This window comes from Nomia melanderi, chromosome 2, assembly GCF_051020985.1.
Source record: "Nomia melanderi isolate GNS246 chromosome 2, iyNomMela1, whole genome shotgun sequence".
Lineage (NCBI taxonomy): Eukaryota > Metazoa > Arthropoda > Insecta > Hymenoptera > Halictidae > Nomia > Nomia melanderi.
Window position 1 is genome coordinate 4,685,060 of NC_135000.1, and position 14,931 is coordinate 4,699,990.

Below are 14,931 nucleotides of genomic sequence, written 5' to 3' on the forward strand. Positions count from 1 at the left end.
GCAGGAAGCATTCTAAAAATATTATGCGGACAAGTACTAGATATCCTCGGCGATCCGTCGAACCCGGAGTCGTTGCTCCTGGTGGAGTTCATCCTTTTGTCCGGGTCGTCGTCCAGCTCCGTGCACGTGGACCTGCTGCCGTCGGTGCTTCCGGTGGTCGCTGTACTGGTGGTGCTTCCGGTGCTGTCGCTGCTCACCGACGGTGTCCTCGAATGATGCTTCCGCCTTTTGACCTTCGCTCTACGGACTTTCGACAGGTCCCTAGGCGTCGCAGTCAGCAACGCAGTGGGCGTCGTGTAGAACATCCTGATGAGGTCCAGTGGCTTTGGCGTGGGAGTGCTCTTCTGGTTGCTCTTCGACGAGGACTTCGCCTCTGCTGGCTTCAGGCTCTCTTGCGCCTTGCTCTTCTTCGAGTCCTTGACCTCTTTCTTCGACTCTTTCTTAGACTCTTTCTTGGAGTCTTTCTTCGAGTCTTTGCTACCTGCCTTCTTGGTCGTCGAGGTTTTCTTCTTCCTAACGATCTTCTTCTTTTTAGAGGACTCCGGAGTGCCTTCCGGAGTGTCCTCGGGAGTAGCTGTCTCGCTGTCCTTGACGGATGCGAACTGCTGGTCTACTCTGTCGACGTTGGAGAGGTCGGTGTGGTTCTCCCACTTGGAGATCGTCGGTGTATCGTCTGGCCACTCGTTGGTTGGAGTCTTCGCCTCGTCGTCTTCCTCGACGTGCTGCGTGTCGGCCGTGGTTGGCGTGGCTGCTACCACGTTTATCAGTGGCAACGGGATCTCCAGAGTTGGCGTGGAGACTTGGGATGCTGCCACTGGGGTGTCTGGAGTGCTGGAGACTGATATTACGGTGATCGTCGATGCTGAGGAATCTTCTCGCTTGAACGGTGTTTTCTTTACTGTCGAATAGGCGTCTGGGGAAGAGAACTTGGACACTGGGGTATCCGGAGGACTGCCGATCGACTTCGCGGAGATCGTCGATGCCGAAGAATCCTCCCTCTTCAAGGGTGTCTTCTTCACCGTGGAGAACGCGTCTGTCGGAGAACTGGTCTTAGAGACTGGAGTACCTGGAGGACTGATGATCGACTTCGCGATCGTCGATGCTGAAGAATCCTCCCTCTTCAAGGGTGTCCTCTTCACCGTAGAGTACTGCTCTGTCGCCGGACTTACTGCAACAGTCTTCGACATCGGAGTAGCAGGAGGACTGGCGACCAGCTTCGAGATCGTAGACGAATCCTCTTTCTTCAGGGGAGCCTTCTTCACGGTAGAATACGGTTCCTGGTTGATTTGTATCGTCAGGTTCTTCTTCTTCCTGATCTCTTTCTTCTTCAGGGAGCCAGGTCTCTCTTCGCCGACACACTCAGCCGACTTCTCCTCGGCCTTCCGCTTCTCCTCGCTCACGGGGATGTTACTGAGAAGCTGCTGGCCGGGGACGCTTATTTTAGGACCAGTCTCTTTTTTCTTGTCCAGCTCTTCTTTCGCGCCGGGGTCCTCGACCGGGCTCTTCGCGGCTGCGAAACTGAATCCCTTCGCCACCTGTGGACTGTCCGGCCCCTTGATCTCGCTCCAGAAGTCGATCGACTCCGTCGACGTGCTCTTCGACAGCGCTCCCCCCTCGCCGTTCAAGCACTCGAACACCTTCGACTGCTTCTCTACCGGCATCTTGCTAGCAGTCTCCTCCGTGGGCGTCTTCTTCGAGGACTTCGGCTCGGGAGCCTGATCCACGCGGGCAACTACGTCCCCAGCCACTTTGCCGGGTTTCAAGGCTTTGTTCCTCCAGGGAATCTTCGTCTCCTTTCCTGGCTCAGTTTTCGGAGACTCACTGTCCTTCGCTTTCTCTTCAGGCTTGGTCTTGACAGACTTAACTTCTTCAAGTTTCCTATCCAAGTTCTTCCCCTTATCAACTGGTTCCTTCGTCTTCTCCAAGTCTTCAATCTTCTTCACTTCATTCCCCTTCAACAAGGCAGACTTGGCTGCTTCAGGTTTCTTATCGAGGATCTTCAACTTGTCAGGTAAATCCTTCGTCTTCTCCAAGTCCTCGATCTTCTTCGCTTCGTTTCCCTTCAGCAAGGCGGACTTAGCTTCTACAGGTTTCTTATCAACGTTCTTCCACTTGTCAACTGCATTCGATTTCGAGTGTTCGATCTTCAGTGCTTCGTTCCCCTTTAACAAGGTCGTCTTCGTTACGTCGTTGGTGGTCGGTGTTGCGTCACCGGTGACAGCGTCGCCCGATCGGCTGTCCGGCTCCTGAGGTCGTTCGACGGGCCCGGTGACCGCGTCCGCCAAGGTCGCGGCTTTGTTCGCCTGGTTTCCCGGCAACGGATCAACGACGTCCTCGCCACGCTCGGTTTTCGCCGCCTTTGCCAGCCGCTCCGACCCTCGCAACGCTGTCTTTGGCGCTTCTACGGCATTATTTTCATCCGTATTAATTTTAGACGCTTTTGGCAGCCTGTCCGCGGCCGATGGAAGCGCTCCGCTGGCGCTGTTTTCACTGGCGGCCGGGTCAACAGCTACCGTCGCGCTCGACGACTCGCAAGTCGTCGGGGAGGGCTGCTCGCGGCCCGCGACACCGAGCTTTCTAGGTCTTGGGGGCTCTGGCCTCTTTTGCGCCTCTTCTTTTTTCGCCGCCGCCGCGCGAGTCGCGTCGGAAGCCTCTCTCTTGGCCGCTTTAGGCACCTCAGCTTTGTCCTCTTTCTTCAGCGTGAAAGCAGCTTTCGGTGAGCTCGGAACACTCTTGTCTTGTTCAGTCTTCTCCGTCTCTGGACTATCGTTCAGCTCTGCAGAGTCCTCAAGACTATCTCCGACAGCCCCATCGTCTTTCAAACAAGTCTCTAGCTTCTCCTTTGTCTTCAAGGTACCGTTGGCCAGCTTCTTCAGCGGGTCGCTCTTCTCTGGCGGAGTCTTCACCGTGAAGTACACGCTGTTCCTCGACGTGTCCTTAATGTACGGCCTCTTCACAGGTAGCACCACCTCGGTCTCCTCCTCCTCCTCCACCCTGTCAGTCTTATTCAGCGCTGGTTTTCTAGGTATCGGGATCCTCACGCTCTCCCTGAACTGCTCCCGATTCGAGCTGGGCTCGGCGTTCACCCAGACCGTGGAGAAGTCCCCGACGCTGTTGCTGGCTTCTATCTTGAACGCCTGCGGCCTGGACGGCTTCTTTTCGCTGGAGTCCTCGGATTGATGATCCACTGACACGTCGCTGGAGGTACTAGACCTTCTCTCACTGTTGTCCTCGTTAGGCGGCGAAGGCTTGTCAGTCGCTCTCTTCTTTTTCTTCACCTTTTTCAGGCTCTTCCTGATCTTCTGCGCGGTAGAATCCTCGCTCTGCGAGCTCTTGTCGTTGTCCAACGATCTGAAGAATCCAGGAGCAGCCTTGGACCCAGCGACCGTGCCTTTTTTGATCAGAGTACCTCGGCGGACTTCGTTTTCTATCTCAGCCTGCTCTTCGGCTACCAACGTGTCTAGAACCTTCGCCTGCACCTGCGCGTAAGCTACTTCTCTCTTCAGTTGCTCTGGGTCTAGCTGGATGTCTGTTGATGATCTTCTTCTAGTGAACCGTCTGGTGATCTTGTTTGCCTGCTGGAGACTGTCGGAGTCGTCGGAGTCCCTGTCCAAGCTGACCTGATGGAACAGTTGCGTCGACTTTTCTTTCTCCTTCTCCTTCTCTGCTTCGGGCTCTGGCTCCTTGATCAGGAACTTTTCAAGTAGCAACGTGCCGATCGTCTTCTCGTGACGTTCGTTGTGCTCGCGCAATGCTGGGTTGTCTTTTAACGCCTGACATCTGATCCTGATGGTCGGTCGGCCACGGCGCAAACGGTTCTGTTGATGGTTGGAGTCCCCGGATAAGGTTCTCGGCGTGGAGACGTCGATGTCCGCTGTGTCAATCACGCGCCTGATGTGGCTGGGAACCGACACCGGCGAGTACCGGTGCAGCCCCGATAGCGGAGACTCCGAGATCGTTGACAAATGCGGGGAGAACCGCGTGAACGGCGTGTGGTAGGATCTACGCGAGTTTTGTTCGTCAGTTTTCGAGGTTCAACCGGGTGGAAGCTTCTCTCTAGTAAGCGACTCTTCGTTCTGAAGGTGCTTATTGGGAGTTTGGGGATCTGGTTTTGTTGAAGTTCGAGGTTTGAGGAAAATCTAGGGAAACTAAAGGACTTTTGAGATACCTTTGAAAATATATTGATTTATTTCAAGAAAATGGCTTTGAAATATCTGTCGAAATAGAAATCTCTTTGATATCCTTCGGCACTGATCTTGAAAGCACAAATGGGGATATATAAGTACTTTATATATTGCGAATGAGAAATGTAATAGATACTTTTGGTATTTTATAGTTGATGAACTTAAGGATCAGTATATGCAGTCGAACGTCGATAAGTCGAATTTCTGTAACTGAAATTCGGTGTGTATTCCTTTCTACTGTGACTTTTATAATTCATAATTAGAAAAAAGGAATTACGATGGAAAATGATTTTCTTGAAAGATATTTATTATAAAAATCATTATACTTTGGATGTTTTATACAATATTTTGTGTTGCACGCATTTGCACTTTCAAACTTCCTATAAATGCATAAAAATTTGCAGTCTAGATCTATAATTATATATTAATTATGATAAAAAAATATAAATTTAAATAACTACATATCACAAAATCATTATAAACTGAACTTCCGTTTGTTAAACCTCTTTTACTCAGAAACTCGATACCACGAAACCTCTAGCTCCATCTTTTGTCTTCCCTAGAGATTCAACTTATCGAAGTTCGACTTGTCAAGTATTTTAACGCTCAGCCACTCGTATGGAGAAATCTCCCACATTTCATTTACCAGTGCATTGCCTTTTATTTTATCTATCTCTTCCTTTAGTTACTTGGTAACTTTTGAACTAGGGTTATTTGCAATTCACCAAATACCTTTCTCACTTTTATAAAACAACCTTCATTATAAAATCAGTCGAACGAGTTCAATTCAACGAAAAAAGTTACAGTTCTTTTTAGGCAGTTGTCTAAGTGTCAATAATCCAAATAAGGAAACAGATTTGCAATATTTAATCAACAATAAGAATTAAAGATTTTTTTAGTTTTTCTGGATCCAATTTACGAAGATCATGAACGAACTAACAAGGAATCCTTTTCAACCAGCGTACGTCAATTTTGATGAAACTTATGTGAGACATGATTCTCAAGAAAATATTTCACATGTATTTTTTCTTAAAACCAACATCCACTTTGAAGGGTTGAAAACACCCCTCAATATTGACGATTGAAAGTAAATCTTTACAATATCTCTGTAACTAGAGGTGTAAAAAAAATTATTTTTTTAAATTGTTCGCTTTGAAATGAGCAATGTAAATTTCTTTTACACAGCCCCTAATTTCAGATATATTGTAAAATATATATTCTCAGCCCTCAACTTCAACCACTCCATTTAATCTCAAAATGATTTCAAATATTCAATGCTTTTGCGACATCAGTAATTGTGAAACAAGAAAACCGAAACCAGTCATTTCTACTGATACTAGTATTAACCCCTTGCCACACAATGACAAGTGAGACTCATGACTAAGGTTTCCAGATTAATTTAACAAAACTCGATGTTGCTCATTCGTCACGGATCAAAGGAAAAAACTATTTTGCCATTATCAATTTATTACCTTCAAATGAAATTTCCGCTTGAAGTAGAACAGAAAATTGTTACATACCTCCCAAATTCTCTTTTTCTTTCAAATTGAAAGTAAATAATACGGTAAGGGGTTAAAATAGCCTTATGCTGGTTGAAAAGGTTCTGAAAGGGTGGTCCAAGGTGAATCAACTTGAGTTCTCACTGGACAAAGTACTCAGAAGAAGTTGCAAATCATCCAATGGTTCATGTTTAGCCAGTCATCATTGTTTAGCCAGTTGGGTAATAGTCAGTGACACACAATGAGTTGGAGCCCTACTGATAAAACCTTCCCGGCGCATCGTTTCAAATGCCAGAGCTCTGTTTTCGCGGTGCATTACGTTGCAGAATTAAAGAACACTTGTTAGAACGCGCGGCTGTGCCCGATGCCTATCGATCTGGCCCGGCCATGGTCACGAATGAGTGACAGGCTTCGATTCATGAATTGACCATCCATCGATGACACACGAGCGGCTAATGGGTACACGTGGCCGATGTTGACACAGAGGAGCCATTGCGGAGATATTTCAACCCCTTACTGCCAATGTCATCCGTCTCGATGAATCTTTCGAATATTGCTAACACTAGAACTACCGTACCAGTGAAAAGCTATTCATTATTTAACCAGTCAACCCTTTGCACTCAGAAGTTTCTCATTAGAAATATTTAACATTTTTTTATGAGACGAAGACGGTATTCTTTGAACCTAACTCGAAGGGAAATTAGAAGTATATTGAAGAGCAAAGCTATTTATTCCAATATTTCACGTATCGAGGCATTATACAAAGTTCAACATTAAATATCATGTTTTATAATTTTGCTACAAGTCGAATGGCTACTGAGAGACGCCTATGCAACTCGAGAATATTTTCCTCGAATAAATATTCATTTTCTGAAGAAGTGTCGATGATATTTTTTACAAGTAACATGAAGAACTACCTTGCATAAATTAAGTGACAGAACTATTTTACTTCGATGTTCCATGCGGTGATACGTAATATAAAATTTAATATTGAACTTTAAATTTTATCATTTTGTTGGGTCAAATCAAATGTTGATTGAATCGTTGAATCATTGAATCATTTTATTATTATTGCATGTTTATTTTACTAAATGTGACCGCATTAGGTGACGTTATTTATAATATAAAAATGTTTACAAGTAATCATACTTTCTGATTTACGTCAATTTCTATATTCATGTGAAACAATATACAGAGCATTTTCGAAATTGTATTGTAAATTGTAAAATTGTAAATGTACATGTACAAAAATAAGTCAAAAATATACAATAAAATGTTCTCATAAGACTAATATTCTTTAAATAACTGAATTCGAGAATTAAGCCAACACGTTCGTATTGATGTTAGAAAGTAGAAGTGGCAAGTCATGGTCAGACAAACTCTACTGAATAAGAACTGACGCCAGACAAACTGTTAATCATTTATACTTGGAAGCTTTTCACTAGAATTATTCGAGACTTTCCGATGAAACATACGTGGTATTATTTGAAACTGACTAATGAGAAAACATACGTAAATAGGAAACAAAACTATTTTATATAAATATTTCACGTATTGATGCACTGTACAAAACTTAGTACTATATATAATACTTTGTCATATCAAATTTTGTTATATTTTAATTTGAAATTTTGTTACATTTTAGTCTGAAACTTTGTTTAATTTTGTTACATTTCAATCTGAAATTTTGTTTAATTTTCTTATATTTTAATCTGAAATTTCGTTTGATTTTGTTATATTTTAATCTGAAATATTCTTTAATTTTCTTATATTTTAATTTGAAATTTTGTTATATCAAATTAAATGGACTGAGAATCACCTCTCGAGTACAAAGGGTCAAGCTCCATTGCTTCGAACACTTTTCCTTAGTTTTGTATATAGACCAATTCCCAATTGGTCCGCAATTGCAGAAATACCCTAGATATAAATGTTTCTACACAGTACACGGTACACGTGTATTCTGAAAATAAATCAATTTACCTCATTGCTTACGCATTTCTGCTGGCAGAAAATATTGTGACAAGCTACATAGTTAATGCTATCATCACAGAAATATGTTGCTACGTGTGTCGTTGCCATTGAAAGCTACAATAGGAAAATGAATAGTACTCGAGGAAACTACTAACCAAGTGATATACATATTCTATACGAATTTCTCTGCACAAAAGTAGAGCACAGTAGATTTTTTGGAAATTAATCAATTTATCTGTTTCCGCATTTCTACTGGCAGAAAATATTGAAATAAACGAGTTACTGGTATTATCATAGAAATATGTTGCTGTGTATACTATTCTAATTAGAAGGTACAGTAAGAAAAATGATACTTGAAGAAAAAGTTAAGCAACACCTATATGTAATTTTTCTGCGCAAAACTAGAGCACATAAAATTTTCCTGGAAACGAATCAATTTACCTAACAGCTTCTACATTTCTGCTGACATAAAATATTATACCGAACGTCAACCAAAACTGTTAAAATAGTAGTTAACCAAGTAATATATGTAATTTTTCTGCGGGAAACTAGAGCACAGACAATTTTCCTGGAATCGAATCAATTCTGAGCCTAACAGCCACTCCACTTCAGCTGGCAGAAAATATTGAATTAAACAAGTTAGTGCTATTGTGATAGAAATATGTTACTGAACATGTTATTGAAATTAAAAGATATAATAAGAGATGAATAATAATTGACAAAAATGTTAACCAACTAATATATACAATTTTGTTTAGAAGCAAATCAATTTTCTTAACAGCTTCTGCACTTAAACTGGCAGAAAGCATTCACCTAAATAAGTTTCTACTATCACGATAGAAATGTGTTACTCGATATATTATTGCAACTAAAAGATATAATAAGAACCTGAATAATACTCGAAAAAACGTTAATATATACAATTTTTCTCCTTAAAAGTAGAGCACACAAGATTTCCCTGAAGACAAATCAATTTTCCTAACAGCTTCTGCAGTTCAGTTGGCAGAAAACATTCACCTAAACAAGTTTCTACTATCACGATAGAAATATGTTACTCAATATGTTATTGCAACTAAAGAATACAATAAAAACCTGAATAACACTTAAAAATAATGTTAACCATATACTTAGAATTTATGTATATAGTTAGTACATATACAATTAATATATACAATTTTTCTCCTTAAAACTAGACATAAGATTTTCCTAGAAATAAATCAATTTTCCTAACAGTTTCTGCAATTCAGGTAGCAGAAAACATTCACCTAAACAAGTGTCTACTATCACGATAGAAATATGTTACTCAATATATTATTACAACTAAAAGATATAATAAGAAACTGAATAATACTTGAAAAAAACGTTAACCACCTAATATATACAATTTTCCATCCCAAAACGAGAGCAGACAAGATTTCCCTGGAAACGGATCAATTCACCTAAGAGGTTCCGCAATTCAGCTGGCAGAAAATATTCAGGTAAGAGGTTGAAAAACGGCCCCTCCTTGAAAAATATTTAGAGGGCGTTCTCTCGTGGTTTTCATCGAGCGTGCAACAGGCCCAGCCTCTCGTCTGCCAGTCGTGAATATGTTAACATCAATCTTGCGTCGCGTCGCAGCCTGTAATTGCGGCGGTTCCGCAGAATATTTTTTGGCAGTCGGCGCTTTTATCACGTGGAAGATTGCACGGTCCAGACACCGGCGTGCTATTTTTACACCGATACGATCCCGATATGCGAACCCAGAAGGTACATAGCTGGTTCACTCGTCTAATCCGTGTGATTTACACCGCGCCGGCTAACCGACGAATTAATCGCCACTGTTACATTCAGTTAATAAGTTACCGGGGTTTGACGGATCATGTATCATATCCGCGGCTTGCCAAGACTCTTGAACAACCGCAGTCTATTCTAATTGTCGGAAACTTAGCTAATTTCCTCGGCGGACCGCGGCCGGATTCCAAAAATTCTGCCGCGGAGTTACTCGAATATTTCGCTTTCCCGAAAATTCGCTCTCTTTTGTATTTATGTACTCGTGTACTCGTGTACTCGTGTACTCGTTTATTTATGAACTTCTGCAGTTTCGTATGTATGTGCTTAGACACTTGTGTGCTTGTGTGTTCGTGTACTCATGTACTTGTGTATTCGTATACTCGTGTACTTATATACTTCTGCACTTTTGTACTTATGTGCTTATACACTTGCGTGCTTATGTATTCGTGTACTCGTGTATTTATGTATTTCTGCAGTTTCCTAATTATGTACTCATACACTTGTGTATTTGTGTATTCGTATACTTATGTACTTGTGTACTCGTGTATTTATGCACTTCTGTACTTTTGTACTTATGTGTTCATGCACTTGTGTACTTGTGGATTTGTGTACTTATTTACTTGTTTATTCGTGTATTTATGTACTTCTGCAGTTTCGTACTTATCTGCTTAGGCAGTTGTGTACTTGAGTACTCATGTACTCGTGTACTCATATACTCATATACTCATGTACTCGTGTACTTATGTACTTATGAAGTTGTATACTCGTGTACCTATGTACTACCGTCCATAATTATTCGATAAAATTGGATTTGAATATTGATGATCGCTTTGTGACCTTCGTTCTATTACCATTTATCAACATATAATATTCAATATTAATGATTGTTCCACTTGAGATTATACCTTAACGCCAAAACCTCGTATTTACTACTGTCCATAAATATTCGATAAAATTGGATCTGAAAATTGATGATCGCTTTACGACCTTTACTTTATTACCATCGATCTGTAATATTCATTATTAATGATCGTACCATTTGTAATTGTACAAGCCGAGTCGTTTAATCATACCACGAAGTTTATTTATCGTAAAAATATGTTCGAGGCAGAAGTTGTTTGGCATCAAGAGTTGAAATTACGGTTGACCAAAATATAGTTGGTTTGATTAATACCGAATAACTTTCGTTTGGAACATTTCTTTTATACGATGGATGGTTTACAAGTGAAATCGGATGGCACGGTTGAATAACTCACTCTGTATTTTAACTCTAAAATTTTAGGTATAGACAGTTTGAGGATTGGTAATTCTATCGATTTATTTTTGAACATTTAACGAATTGAAATTTTTTATGTATTAAGAAGACTGACAAATGTGGTTTTTTAATTTTATTTTGCAGTTGTATTGAGGAGATTTAAATTGTAACAATAATGGAGGACTAGCAGATAAAAGGCGGTTCAAAAATTTTGTAATTACATGGAACTGACAATGTGTTAATATAATCATTTGACCAATTACGATAAGAATATGTATATGTAGAGTTCTAATAGCTTTTATGTTTTCAAAGTAAACAATCTCACGAAAAAATATTGTGACAATAAATTCAACTATCAGTCGTTAATTAATTATTCGGATGTCCATTTTTTAACGAATTATTCTAATGTTTAACTGCTTACGAAAAATCGAAACTAGAGTAGTTATAGATTCAGTTTATTATTATTTACATTATTGTTTTATTATTTTGCGTTTACCGTTTTATTCTTTCAATCTTTCTCGGTTTAGCTGCGTTTCCATTTCGTTAAGGATACTTTCGAATTCGAAAATAATACGAAGGAACTATTTGTTTTTACTTCTTCAATAATATTTCCAATGCACAAATAAAGTGAGAACCGCAGTGGAGTTAAATATTTGGCTTGAAATAACGTCTCAGTGATTACAATCTCAAGTTGAAAGTTTAAAAAAATGTCAACGTTTCTTTTATACAATCCACGTTACACTACATAACTGCAGAAACAAATTACTCTTAATTAAGTATTCCAAAATCGAAAAAACATGTCTCGCTCAGTCGTCAATTAACACTAGAACTATCAAGGAGTTAAAAAGATTCATTTTCAATTATTTATAAAAATTACAACACTGCATTTTCTGAGATTCATCGCAATTTTTACCTGTATAACCGCAGTAAGTGCAAAATAAAGAGTCTGACTCCCAAAAAGTGCTTCCAGCTTTAAATTCCAATCCAGATCAATATATCACAAGTTCACACGATAAACGTCAGTATCATTTACAGAAAAATCATCAAAATCTCATCAATGAATTACAGAACTAATTTTCATTTACATCAAATTTCAGCAACATTTTCTTGCGTCGCTATGTGCGGCACTTCTAGAGCGTCAGTATCATTCGAATAATTATGGACACTGCTTTCGTTGTATTTACCATCAACGTCTGTTCGAAGAACACGAAGAAACAGAGAGAAAGAACGAGAATGACAAGGAGACAGAAAGAGAAAGAGAGAGAGAGAGAGAGAGAAGCTTCCATAAACAAAGAAAGAAAGAAAGCTGAGAAAAGAGGCTTTTCTCTTTTGTGGTTTCTCGGAACGTTATTTCGGCGTGCGGATATTGAACAAAGGGACGGAAATAGAGGCTCGATAGAGGAAGAATCGTTTGGTGGACGGTCGACGGATGGATTGAAAGACATCTCTATTTTAGAGCAAGGGGACCCGGCGGTCGCAATTGTATCCGAGGAACGAGTACTATGCTTTATTAAAGCGAGACGCGGACGGGATCACTGAAAGAAGAGACTGGAAATGTGTCAAGAAATATTCAGAGCTGGCCTGTGCACCGCTTTAGGAGGAGGATGCGCTAGAGTGTCTGGCAGATAACACTAGAATGAATTAAGATGATACCGAGGGCGACCATTTTGTTGAGAAACTGGGCGAAATGTCTCCGAGCGATGCAACAGACCTAGCTAGACACTAGATTTTCCTGAAATTGGGTTATCATTCCTTCGAGTTGAATGGTAGCTAACCCTAGATACAACGCAGACCTTTTCTAGGAACATTCTAGACATGAGGATGAAGAGAATAGCCGAGGTGACTTGAAGAACATCCATGTCGTGAAGCAAGAGGAGCGCTGCTGCTGCTGCTGCTGCTGTTGGATAATGAAAACAAATACGTGGGAGGCTATTTCAGAAAATATGAGTAACAAAAAGCAGTGAGAAAATGCTAGAGTCGAAGGTTTAATGTTCAGAGGTCTGTTCAAAGAGAACGCTCTATTTATTGTTTTACAAGGCAGACTTAATCTGGGTTTCTGTCGGTAGGAAAGTTGGTCTGAGACAAAGGACTACCATGGAAAATACTTGAACATCGTAGAGACAGTTCTAGATTTTACAGGAGAAAATTTCTCTAAAAATACAATGCACAAGGTACGTAACAGACACAAAGAAAATTCCAGACTTATACCTGACGAAACTATGATACAAGGATACGTTAAAAAGACTCACTGTACACTCTGGCCAATATTTTGCAAGATAAATCAAGGAGACAAGAATACCACGGGAAACACATAATACGGATACCATGGACCAATAAGAAACTGCAGTTCTTGCACAATTACAATACATACCCATCTGTTCAATAAGAAGTATTTATATGGATTACAAAATGTATACTTTATACAAAAGGGTAGCCAGAAAACTACAGAAAGATCTATTTAAAAACCTACTCTATTTATTCTCTCGCAAGCCAAACTAACAAGAGAATGTCACCGCAAGGAAAACTAAGTAAATACCTAGGTAAATACCTAAACGTAGAATCCCCTGCAGCGAGAGAAGCTGTAGCCCTTGCACCTTTCCACTAACAGTACCAGCTAGTTCTTCATTATTAACTAACAATAGAAATTCACGGTCATTACACACGTAATGTCTGATTGCACTTTTTGGCTAGGTATTTACACATAATGTGTAATTGGTTTTAAACAGTTCAATATAAGAGAAAGTCTCATACATAGAGACAAAGGGATACTCGATTGGATTAAGGTGAGATACCAAATTCTGAACATCTCATGGACATAGCTACGCGAACGGATTAAAGTAAGAAACAAAATCCCCTACGCCTCCTGGACAAAGGGATACTCAATTCAAACAAAAAAGGGAAAATCCCATATATCTCTTAGACAAAGTTTCAAATCGTTTAAAGCAAGAGTAAATCTGAAGAACCCTCCCCATTTTCAGATCTAATACTAAGCATTACCCATGATTTCAGGTACCTCAATTAAAACAAAAAAGGGAATATCCCATATATCTCATAGACAAAGACTCAAATGGTTTAAAGCAAGAGAAAATCCATCTGAAGAACCCTCCCCATTTTCCGATCTAATACTAAGCATTACCCATGATTTCAGGTACCTCAATTAAAACAAAAAAGGGAATATCCCATATATCTCATAGACAAAGACTCAAATGGTTTAAAGCAAGAGAAAATCCATCTGAAGAACCCTCCCCCTTATCAGAATTAATACTAAGCGTTACCCATGATTTCAGGTACGCTCCAGGAAACAGAAAAACAGACTAGAGACGTAGAGGAACAGACAAGGAAGAGGGAGTGATAGAAAAGGGGGATGAAAAGATTCGCTTACCGAGGCGTTCCAGTCATTAACGAGCTGTGGTTGGCGAAGGAGGACCCTCCATAGTAATAGGGCAGACTGTCCACGTAGTAAGGCATCTTGGCAATCCTGTGTTCGCGCGCGGCGTGGTGTGCGTGATCGAACGGTGTGTCGGTGCACCGTGCTCGAGAACTGACTAAACTAAACGGAGGGAATCGCCGGCGGACGCGGTTTCCTCAGGTGTTCGCGGAGACGACGTTCTCGCGGTTCAAGCAGCCAACACCGACTGAGTCTAAGCCAGCGACCCAGTGTAATAATAGAAGTCTAGTGTACGAGGCTTTTCCTAGCGCCTAACTATACCAGCTGGACTCTAATAACCCGTATAGTCTCCGTGAAACGTACATCCGCAGGATAATACCGTAGGGACCGCGTGACTCATTGTCAAGCCTCCGGAGTATCGCTAATCAACTTTCTACCGCGCGCGCGAGCGCACCAGATTAGCGGATTACTAGATCACCAGAGTACCAGATTACCAGAGTACCAGATTACCAGATTACCAGATTACCAGATTACCAAATTAAGAGATTCACAGATTCACAAATTCACAGACTCATAGATTCACAGGTTCACAGATTCACAGATTAACAAATTGCCAGACTGCAAGGTTACCAGATTATCAAATTATCAAATTATCAAATTATCAAATTATCAAATTATCAAATTATCAAATCATCAAATTATCAAATTATCAAATTATCAAATCATCAAATTATCAAATTATCATATTTTCAAACTTTCAAACTTTCAAACTTTCAAACTATCAAACTATCAAACTATCAAACTATCAAACTATCAAACTATCAAACTATCAAAGTATCAAAGTATCAAAGTATCAAAGTATCA

At 40.5% G+C, this 14,931-nt stretch overlaps 1 protein-coding gene across 1 annotated transcript in view; it reads right to left on the minus strand.

The window, feature by feature from the left end:
- Positions 1–14,338, minus strand: part of LOC116425980 (uncharacterized) — a 35,141-nt gene extending 20,803 nt beyond the window's left edge. The window contains exons 1-2 of the mRNA XM_076364426.1: positions 14,062–14,338; positions 38–4,002 (exon numbers count right to left, since the gene is read on the minus strand). Coding sequence (XP_076220541.1) covers positions 38–4,002; positions 14,062–14,147 — 4,051 coding nt within the window. The 5' untranslated portion in view covers positions 14,148–14,338. The remainder of the gene's footprint in view (positions 1–37; positions 4,003–14,061) is intronic.
- Positions 14,339–14,931: the final 593 nt, after the last annotated feature.